This window comes from Maylandia zebra, linkage group LG15 (assembly GCF_041146795.1).
Source record: "Maylandia zebra isolate NMK-2024a linkage group LG15, Mzebra_GT3a, whole genome shotgun sequence".
Taxonomy (NCBI): Eukaryota; Metazoa; Chordata; class Actinopteri; order Cichliformes; family Cichlidae; genus Maylandia; species Maylandia zebra.
The window spans coordinates 22,497,051-22,508,470 of NC_135181.1; the positions used below are offsets into that span (position 1 = coordinate 22,497,051).

General features: G+C 38.7%; 1 protein-coding gene across 3 annotated transcripts; it reads left to right on the forward strand.

The window, feature by feature from the left end:
* The first annotated feature begins 6,717 nt into the window (after nt 1–6,717).
* LOC112432958 (uncharacterized) lies at nt 6,718–11,416 on the forward strand. 3 transcript variants are annotated; one of them, XM_076874139.1, is made up of 3 exons: nt 6,739–6,894; nt 7,127–7,207; nt 8,321–11,416. In XM_076874139.1, exon 3 carries the CDS (start codon nt 8,345–8,347, stop codon nt 10,094–10,096), a length of 1,752 nt encoding a protein of 583 aa, XP_076730254.1. In that variant the 5' UTR covers nt 6,739–6,894; nt 7,127–7,207; nt 8,321–8,344; the 3' UTR covers nt 10,097–11,416. The 3 variants fall into 3 exon arrangements, with proteins under 3 accessions (XP_076730252.1, XP_076730254.1, XP_076730253.1); XM_076874137.1 differs by lacking the exon at nt 7,127–7,207 and having other exon boundaries at nt 6,718–6,894; nt 8,321–11,414; XM_076874138.1 differs by lacking the exon at nt 6,739–6,894 and having other exon boundaries at nt 6,901–7,207.
* The last annotated feature ends 4 nt before the right edge of the window (nt 11,417–11,420 follow it).

Here is an 11,420-nt window from a genome sequence, read left to right on the forward strand (position 1 = left end):
CAATACTATATGTTCCCATGTTCCTATGTTCCTAAAATAGGAACATAGGAACATAAATAGTGCCATAATTGCCAGACCTGGCCCATATCTGGTTAACATACACCCTACCATCACACCAGTCAGCCAGAAGTGCCAGCTTTATTAGCACTTTTAATTCTTATCCCTACTTTTATTTTTTCATGTCTATTTAAGTGCTATTTATGACACTATTTAAGTGCTATTTATGACACTATGTTTGCACTGAAGCACCGCAGCAATTTCCTAATGTTGTAAACCTGCTCAACATTTGGCAATAAACCCCTTTCTGATTCTGATTGATGCCGGATCCAGGGAAGACCTGTTTTCTATGAGCCTGGGCCACATAAACCAAACCATAATCGGGCCAGCTATTGCATGCCATCACATAAACAGTGCCATCTACGCCAGGCCTGGCCTATATCTGGATGATGTACCGCTTACCATGCCAGAAGTCAGCCAGCAGTGCCGGCTTGACACCAGATATGGGCCAGACCTGTCTGCTATGTGGGAAAGAGAGAATGCACTATCATCACATTCCGGTGAATCCAGTGTATTTATTTCTTTATATATTTTTCCATTTAATGATTTTGAAAATTACACGTAATGGTAAATGGCCTGTATTTATATAGCGCTTTACTAGTCCCTAAGGACCCCAAAGCGCTCTACATATCCAGTCATCCACCCATTCACACACTGGTGATAGCAAGCTACATTGTAGCCGCAGCCGCCCTGGGGCGCACTGACAGAGGCGAGGCTGCCGGACACTGGCGCCACCGGGCCCTCTGACCACCACCAGTAGGCAACGGGTGAAGTGTCTTGCCCAAGGACACAACAACCGAGACTGTCCAAGCCGGGGCTCGAACCGGCAACCTTCCGATTACAAGGCGAACTCCCAACTCTTGAGCCACGATCGCCCGTAATGAGAGATACAGCACACATTATTTTAAAATTTCAACCAAATATGAGACACAAACTGGTAAAAACGTAATTAATTTGCTGGTAAAATATCTCTTTCATTTTTGACAACAGCAGCATCTGGGAAACAGTCTTTTTTCACTGTTTAGAGATGGTGATGAAGACTCTTTGCAGCGTGATGATTGCTCAGCATAACTGCAACAGTATTATATGGCTCTTCACTGAGTTTAGAAATAGTACCACTCTTTGGACATGGGCAGACTGACAAAGGAGCTGAAACTAAATCAGACAGACAGTGTGTTAAAGCAAACTGTGGTCTGGTTACAAAGAAGGTTACACATCAAGATGTTTGTCAGGACAACTACAGACAGTTCATGTCAGGAAGACAACAAGAAACAGACTCCCATGTACATCTTTCTATTGTTTACATCTTAATGTTGTCACCTCAAAATCAAACATGAAAAGTCTACTTTAAATGTGCAGCTAATAAACTTTAAAATTTGAAAAAGAATAAATAAAATAAAAATTAAGAGCTTAAATATACAATACAATCTGATAACAATACAGCTGCTGCAGAAAAATCAGCAGTGTCACTGTGCATAAGAAGAAAAGTACTGTACAGTAGTTTACTCCTAAAAACACTGTATGGCTAAAACTAGAAAATACCTGTGGCAAGTGTAGCTTATGTGAAGCCAGGAAGGAAATCCATGAAAAATGCAGAGATTTTAAGTCAACAGAATTCTTGGTATTACAGCTCTATCATTAAGACAAGGGGGGATCTGAGGAATTACAATTGTTATTGCATGAACTTAATTTTTAGATGTGCATATGACAGCTGTGGTAGTGTTTAAGAGTGTGAGAGTAAAGAATATTTAAAAAAAAAATACAATTCAAATGTAGACTTTATGAAAATTTGATGAAAGGTAAGTACAAATGGGTGTATTGTTTTAGAATGATATATTAATTACTTGCTCTGTTTGTGTTTTCTTTTCCAATGCTGCCTGTCTTTTTGTACATGAACACTGAATGTTCTTGAATAAAAATATCTATTTTGGACTTGTTCCCAGTTTTCTGTGCCCTGCGTCTGGGTCCTCACCCCTGTGAAACTGCTAAAAATACTTCAGAAAATGAAATGAGAGAGTCAATGCCTGCTTCAGAACCTTGTTTGGTAAATATTAAAACACAATTACAGTCAATGAGACTTGATTCGATCCTTCAGTTTTACAACACTCCACAGTCACAGACATTTCAAGCATTCAAACTGTCATCTTTATAATCAAAACATCTAAATAAGAGCAGAACAACTCAGAGTTCAACCTCAGGGCAGCTCTAGAGGAACAGATGGACTTCAGTGTCTCGCTCAAGAGAGCAGGGGTGAGAGTTATTTCAGCAGGGTAAAGCATCATTTACCTAAATGTCCAAATGTCTCACTTAAATTAAAATCTACTTTTCTCACTGTTAGACCAATGCAGTTACATCTGTTAAAGCAAGGAAGTCAAATATAATTAAATTATTGAGATATTCTCAAAATTAAGAAAGAATCTGATCACAGTTTTCTATCCATTTCCTGTCCTGTTAGTGTTTGGGATTTTTTTGTTTGTTTGTTTTCTAGTATAATTTATGTCACACTAGTAAAGCATCCACTTCTTGAGAGAATTGTTCTGTATATGCTTACAAATGCAACATTCAGCACTTGAAATTAAAAATACTTGTGTGTCTCAATTTATGTTTATAGAACGGACAATATACATACACTACAAAAAACCCAAGAAAATCACATCTAATTTTTTTTTTTTGACAAATAATGTCTACCTGAATCCTTGGAATGATGGGAAATACAAGATTTTAAGGCAGTTTCACCACTGATCTCAAAGTTGTGGCGCGAGCAAATAACAACTTTCTGTGTCAAGCTGATTCGACTTGCATGTCAAAAAGCTCTACTGTAACTGCAATTTGGCCCTACTCTCTTCAAATCACAGTGTGCATACTGTGTCAAAAGCTGTGGATGAAGTCGTGTTTCACATTTTGATCACTGATAAAAAGGTGTCACAGGTTTTCACTGGATGCACCTGTAGATGAAGGAGGAAATTAATAGGAAACTCGAGATTTTGATTTAACAGCTCCATCATCCTTTTTTTTTGTTTGTTTGTTTTACAGATCTCGTCAAAGAAGCAGGTCCAATGTGAACTATATCTGTTTCCTCCAGAATATTATCCAGAGTATTTGGATGATCTATCTTTAAAGTCATGTTGCTATTGCAGAATGTGTTTTTCATTGTTTCATAGCAACACTTGCACCAGTGGTTACTGTGTTTTGTGTTTATGTTAACAGAGAGCTGCAAAAGTAAATTCAAATAGTGTCCCATGAGAAATAACACAAATGCTCATCTTAAATTTACTTTCCTCCATAAAAGTAACAAAGTGTCACTGACTGGTGATTTAACCCAGTATTCCTGTATCATAACTTTTAGTTTCTTTTTCTGGACCCCCTTATATAACACAATTATAGAGTAACACATTCTAAAAATCTCTGTTTCCCCATCTTCTATCACTTAGTTAAACAAATTGTAGTCCTTTTATTTTTAACAACGTAACAGCAATTAGCTACAAGCTAATTCTTTCTTGTTTTTCTTTTCTTTCTGTATTGTGCTGTATTATTCTCTTCTTGGTGTTATTTTTGCTCAATTAAATTACCTGAACTGGACCTTGCTTTTAATATTTAAACATTAAGCAAAATCATCATCCTTTAAAAGCCAAATGAAGCCACGAGGGCTAACAGTGATGCACAGCTGCCTATTTTTTTGTTGGCAAGTAGTTGCAGACTATTAGTGTAGTTATATTAATAAAATACTGTTGTACTTATTTATGTGTTTATTCCTTGCCCATATTGCACTTGGCAAGCTGAACAACTTGAGCAAGGGTCCAAACAGAGTCAGGAGTCCCACACTTTTAAAATAAATTATATCTCCTAAAAACAATCAGGTTGTCCTTGTGTAGCTTTCATACACATGAAATGCAATATGAGAGCCTTTTAGGTTGATCAGAGACAGAAGCCGCTTCAGAGCTGAGCCTCTGCTTCACCAATGACATATAGTTAATGTGGATATCTGTGCCAAAGGTTTCAGACAGACGCCATCCGTAGGTGTTTATTTTAAGATTAGTGCATTCCCAGGCCCCATTTGGCTCAAGACCAAATGTACTAACCACAGACAAAAAAAACCTGCTACTGTTTCCATCTTTGCTAAAGTTTATGTGTGTTTACACTACGTGTCTGCCAAGGAGACTTAATAAAAAAAGTTTTACTGATGCAGTTTTCTGGTTGAATATTCTCTGCTCACTGTCTCCTAATGCTTTATTCATTTTATGTGGGTTTCAGTAAACTGAATTAAAAAACTTGGATGGGTGGGTTCAGGTGGTGAATGGCTGGGACTGGTTAGCCACCACCATTTTGTCCGTCTGTATCTGGAAGTCCCACAGGATCTTAGCTCGGTCATTCTCCATCACCCTTCGGGGCATCTCCCATTTTGACCTCGGGACTTCCCGGTTATACTCGGCACAGATGTTCCTGTACACTATGCCGGCCACTTGATTATGGCGTTCCATGTATGCCTTGCCTGCTAGCATCTTGCACCCTGCTGTTATGTGCTGGATTGTCTCTGGGGCATCTTTACACAGCCTGCACCTGGGGTCTTGCCTGGTGTGATAGACCCCAGCCTCTATGGATCTTGTGCTCAGAGCTTGTTCCTGTGCTGCCATGATTAGTGCCTCTGTGCTGTCTTTCAGTCCAGCTTTGTCCAGCCACTGGTAGGATTTCTGGATATCAGCCACCTCCTCTATCTGCCGGTGGTACATACCGTGCAGGGGCCTGTCCTTCCATGATGGTTCCTCGTCTCCCTCCTCTTTCTTGGGTTTCTGCTGCCTGAGGTATTCACTGAGCACTCGGTCAGTTGGGGCCATCTTCCCAATGTATTCTTGGATGTTCCTTGTCTCATCCTGGACTGTGATGCTGACACTCACCAGTCCCCGGCCCCCTTCCTTCCGCTTAGCGTACAGCCTCAGGGTGCTGGACTTGGGGTGAAACCCTCCATGCATGGTAAGGAGCTTTCTTGTCTTGATGTCAGTGGCTTCTATCTCCTCCTTTGGCCAGCCTATTACCCCAGCAGGGCACCTGATCACGGGCAGGGCATAGGTGTTGATAGCCCGGATCTTGTTCTTACCGTTCAGCTGACTCCTCAGGACTTGCCTGACCCTCTGCAGGTACTTGGTGGTTGCAACTTTCCTAGCGGCCTCTTCATGGTTCCCATTTGCCTGCGGGATCCCCAGGTACTTGTAACTGTCCTCTATGTCTGCAATGTTGCCTTCTGGTAGTTTTATCCCCTCTTTTCTGGCTACCTTCCCTCTCTTTGTTACCATCCGACTACACTTCAGAATTTTATATATATATATTCAGCTGGAGCTTTCTTCCTGTTAAAAGATAGTTTTTCTTTCCCAAGTTCTTGCTCATAGAGGGGTGTTATGTGACGACTGTTGTGAATGGCACTACGTAAATTAAAGTGATCTTTTATGCTGCATTTATTTTAAACAGCATTGAAGGATAGCTATTTCACTTTTCCCTCTAACTGCAAATTATTATTAGTTATGTTTGAACTCAAAGATGTAACATCAATGTGCAACACCTGGGTTAGTTGATCTTGAGATAACTTAAATATTGAGACTATTGATGGCACTCTAGTGCAGATGGAAAATATCAAACGCCTGTCAGCAGCTGGTTTGTTTAGTAGAACTAAGAGAAAGATACAACTACACTGTCAATGACTTACCAAGCATTTAAAGAAATATCATCCTATTACATTTTTTCTGTATACACTGTGTTTTTATTACTGTTTCTGTTTTATTTTTGGTTATGTTGCATAGTGTTCCATATCTTCATAGTAATATGTTGTGTCATTTTGAGACATTTAATATTCTAAATTTGCCACTTTGTGAGGACAATTTTCATATCCTGGTGATTTCTCTGAATTTTTTGCCCTTTTCTGTCTAAAATAGTCAAATAATTTAGTGTTGACATTTTATTCTTAACCCCACGTAAAAGTCGTTTGTCTGTCAGCTCCCTGGTATCTCTGGGCCAAGAATGCGGAGTAATATACTTGGGAGCTGCGGAGCATCACTTAACATTCCCTTTGCAGAGCTATGCTGTGTAACCTAACAACCACACAGGGGAAACAAACAGAACTAAAAGGCAACACTGATTAATGCAGAAGAGCTAACTTTGCTAGGATATCTACGGAAGAGGATTAGGGCCACTGGAAAAAAAAAAAAAAGAATTCTGACTTTAATCTCAGAATTCTGACTTTAATCTCAGAATTCTGACTTTATTCTCAGAATTCTGACTTTTTTCTCAGAATTCTGACTTTAATCTCAGAATTCTGACTTTTTTCTCAGAATTCTGACTTTAATCTCAGAATTCTGACTTTAATCTCAGAATTCTGACTTTAATCTCAGAATTCTGACTTTTTTCTCAGAATTCTGACTTTATTCTCAGAATTCTGAGATTAAAGTCAGAATTCTGACTTTATTCTCAGAATTCTGACTTTTTTCTCAGAATTCTGACTTTAATCTCAGAATTCTGACTTTTTTCTCAGAATTCTGACTTTATTCTCAGAATTGTGAGATTAAAGTCAGAATTCTGACTTTAATCTCAGAATTCTGACTTTATTCTCAGAATTCTGACTTTAATCTCAGAATTCTGACTTTTTTCTCAGAATTCTGAGATTAAAGTCAGAATTCTGACTTTAATCTCAGAATTTTGAGGTGGGCACCTGCAGGCTTCCAGCTTCGGTGACAGCGATGTGTCCAGTTTGGCAGGTGGAGAACTAATTCACTAAATATGGTGGATATAAGTGACTTTTTGCGTGGCCGAGGGGTCCCCGAAGATGCTATTTTATTAATGGAAGAGCAGAAGGTGAGTAACAAAAAAGAGAAATAGTTTGGTGTCTCCTATTTTTACAGGAAAACAGTTACGGTACAGTTACGGTTAGCTGTTAGCATGCTTGTTAGCTTATAATGTTATATAGGAATGAACGTGTTTCACGATGTTACAGTATACTAGGTGAATTGACGTTTTAACTGTTGTTGATCGCAGGATCATCCCAGATGGGTTCGTTGCATTTTATTTTATTGTTCTACTATTTCAGAGTTTTTCAAGGCAGTTAAGCGGAGCTGTGTTACAGATGCTAGCCGCCTGCCAATATCACTGATATATTTGATGTGTACAAGTAAGTTACACTTAGTACAGCGGAGGAGAGAAGCTGTAATGAATGTTTATGCGGATATTTCACTCAGAAAAATGGGTGGCGTTCATACACAGCCACCGACACAGCCCCGGTTGTTGTTCTGACGGTGGCCGACTGACGATCCCCTCACAACATGTTAGCTAACACAAACTAATGTAGTGCATGTAACTGTGTATACGTTAGTGGTACAGTGTCGGAAGAAATGAGCAAACTGTTTATAATGTCAGAATGACATCATCTTTCTCCTATATATAAAAGTGCTGGCTGAGGAGCGCTGCCGGGTTGAACTTTGACCTCGGAGTGACGTGACGTTTGTTCGCACAACCAATAGAAGTGCAGAAAGTCGCAAATCAGGCATATTGTTCGCATAAACACAAAAATAAATAACGAAATAATCCCGATATTGTGCCAAAGACTGATTTACAATGTTACTTTGTGTTCTATGTGTAATACCTTTGCTTAAATGACTAAATGGACTGTGTATTTATGACTCTGCGTTATAGTCTTACATACATAAGTAACATTCATATGTACAGATAAAAATGTACAGAGCTATGTACACAAGCGTGTACACAAAAGTCTACTGCTGATCGAGCTGCTCAGTGGTCGTACAGTCTCATGCAGAGAGCGTGGAGGTGTTGTCCATGGTGGATGTTAGCTTAGACAACATCCTCTCCTCCCCAGTCTGCTCAGTGGACTTTAGCAGACCGCTAAAGCTGGCCCTCCCGACCAGTTTAAGTTTCCCCCTGTCCCTCTCTGCCATTCCACCACTCCAGCAGACCACAACATAAAAGACAGCAGACGCCACCACAGTGTCGTAGAACATCCTTAGAAGACGTACTACCTACATCATAACCAATCAAGTCCCGCTTTTTTTTAAATACAGAAGAGGATTTATTATTTACTGAAAGGCTATGCCTTAGTTTGCTTCTTTCATTATTGTGTTTCGCCCTGCATAAAATAGATAGCTTTTCTGATAACTACAGTCAATACTCTCCTACTGGCATTAACGAGGCCAAGAGGCTTAACTGTAATATTGCTTTGCAGCGTAAATGTTGCAGAAAATGACTGTCTTTTCTTTCTTCCTGTGTGCAGATTGACTGTGACGTCATAGCGCTGATGGATGACGCAACTTTGGCAAACTACATTCCCTCGTACGGAGACCGAATTGCCGTCTTCAATTTCTGCAAAAGCAAGCAACCACTGTCAAAAAGAAAACTAGGACTTCTGCAAAAACTTCGTGAGAAAATGAAAACCAGAAAAGAAAGTCCAAAGGAGAACACTTCACATACAGATGCAGGAATAAGACAGACAAAGAAGCAAAAAGCAACACGCAATGTTGAGATAGGATGGATACATTGTGATGGAAAAATAGCCAAACAGGTGAGAGCGAAGCAGGGAGGTGGCACTAGAAAAATTCAAATGGCCACTGATGCTGGATTAAAAGATATTCTTCAGGAAGGAAAGAAACTTTTTTTTCCTAATGGCATATCTCCTAAGGGATGTGAAACAGATTTTGAGTTTGAGGTTTGGGACTTTAAACAGAACCACCTTACTGATGATACCTGCCAGTCTATTGGCAATATGTATGAGGCAGCGAGACTGACAATGTTACGCTTCTACATTGCAACAAAACCAAAAGATCCTGAAGAAGATGCCAGCGAGACATCTGAAGTGGTGTTTGTCTCAGAAAGCAGTGGCAGTGATATTAATCCATTGCAAGTGGGGGAAGTCAGGGGTAATTTTGATGAAGTCATCGCTGGTTCAGAAATTTTAGATGATCCAGAAATTACTTTTGGTCCAATTTTTGATGCTGAAGAAGATACAGAAGACACATTAGTCTATGAGGGTTTTCTCGTACCCCTCAGTCCACCTAATTCAGAGAACATAATAACAATCACCATACGTCATACTGACACTTTACATGACATGATTACTGCTTTCTCTGATGAGGAGATTTTGACCAAAACACTGAATGTGAAGCGCATACTTCCAGACAACACAGAAGAACCAGGCACTGGATCAGGAATACTAAGAGATGTACTCACATGCTTCTGGCATGAATTTTATGAGCGATGCACCCTAGGTGCAACCATTAAAGTGCCATTCATTCGCCATGATTTTCCTGCTGAAAAATGGAAGGCAGTTGGGCGAATACTCCTGAAAGGTTACCAAGAATGTCAGTATTTTCCAAATAAACTTGCAATCCCTTTTATGGAACAAGTGCTTTTCAGTGGTGTTTACAGTGATCTTAAAGCACACTTTCTACAGTTTGTCAGCAGCCAAGAATGTGATGTTTTGATGGAAGCAGTAAAAGATTTCTCTGCAGTTGACTTGGATGATCTTGTGGAAATTCTTGACAGTTATGGCTGTAGAAAAAGAATCACTGCTGAGACTCTTCCTACAATCCTTGATGAAATAGCACACAAAGAGCTTGTCCAAAAACCAATGTTTGTTATTGACTGCTGGCGGGAGATCATCGACCCCCATATCTCCCTCAGTCCAGAGGGACTGACCAAGTTATTCTCTGAACTGCAACCAACTTCAAAAAAAGTGTGCCAGCTGCTGAAATTTGCTGTGGATTTGACTCCACAACAAAAAGAAGTGAAAAATCATCTCAAAAGATTCATCAGAGAGCTGGATAACATTAAACTTCAGAAATTTATGCGTTTCTGCACCGGATCTGACCTTATAGTAACAAACAGTATTTATGTGGAATTTCAAGATATGACAGAGTTTACAAGAAGACCAGTCGGACGCACGTGTGGGAATGTTCTGCAGCTAGCTAACAGCTATGAAAACTTCCCAGATTTTCGTTCTGAATTTAATGCAGTTCTTGAAAGTAATGTCTGGGTGATGGATTTTGTTTAGACTCTGACAGCAATGCGCTACATTTGAACTGCTCATGCACACTAGAGCATAACTGTAAAGAGATGTTAGGAATATGTATTTTTATGTATTTTGAACTTATACAGTATACTTTTTTTAATTAGAGAGAAGTTTCTCATCTCTGTTAGAAGTCTAGTTTTGGCTAATATTTCATTTTCTTTTATCATTTTGAGTTTTACATAATACAGTCACAAAACAAAACGAACAGGTACACTGTTTACTACCATATCCAGAGCTGTCTTCACCAAATCCAAGCTTTCCAGCTGTAAGACAGAAACCTTCAGCAAAAGCATGAAGAAAGATTACTTAAGATCTATAAACTATAATTAAACTGCTCTTAAACGTTCTTTAATGCACCATGTGTGGTGTGAGAGCTCAGCACAGTCAAATACTTTTGTAAGTAATTAGTAGTAAGACTAATTCATTCAGATGGTATTTTCTTATTAGGTCAGGGCTAAAACTGAACATAGTTATAACGTAAAAGTAATGCTGTTATGCAACACTGTATTGTAAAAGGAATAAGTACAATTTTATACTTTAGCATTTGTCATGTCTGAAAACATTTTGCTTTACAGTATATGCAATTTTTAGTTAAGGTAGGTTAAGGTATCAAAGTTTGGCATTTGTTGTTGATTACAAAGGTTCCATATAAAGTTGGTGAAAATATTTTTTTAAATTCCAGTATTTTCTTAATGTCATATTGTTTCTAAGCATACCTGTTATTCATCCATCAAATTGATTCAAGCTGCTTAAAGGATTCAGTCTGTTTTGAAGATGGTTATTGATTACTGAGATCATAAATAAACACTGTACACTTCAGTGCAGTGGTCAAGTACTGTGATTATTCAGGCATCCTTTTGTAATGCCAAATTGTCATGTTCTCAGATATAGTATTAATCTTAACACCTGAAAAAATGTCTTGTTACTGCCAGAAATTATGCATTTTTATTTGTATGCATGTATGTTCTCAGTCATTCACACTTGTTTTTATTTCTATACCATAGATGACACTGAAGGAATATGTGATACCACAATAGCCAGTGTTCATGGTCTTTACAGTAAGTCACTGATGTATACTGATGCATAACAAGACTATATGAGATCTATAAGTTTGTTTTAAAAGTTGAGTCATTCTTGTTACAGGGCAGCTTATACGGTTATGAGTTTTAGCCATGTTATTGGCATTGGAAAGAACAGGTTTCTTGTAAACTTTTTCCAATAAAATGTTACTGTACACAGTACATTTGTATTGTTGTTTTGAATATGTTCATCAAACTCCATATCTATTTGAACATGCCAGAAGTCA

Bases quoted from the DNA above. Each gene is read 5' to 3' on its own strand.
- LOC112432958 (XM_076874137.1), top strand. From the start codon at position 6,820: ATGGTGGATATAAGTGACTTTTTGCGTGGCCGAGGGGTCCCCGAAGAT. The intron at 6,895-8,320 runs GTGAGTAACAAA...TCCTGTGTGCAG, and splicing joins TATTAATGGAAGAGCAGAAG to ATTGACTGTGACGTCATAGC.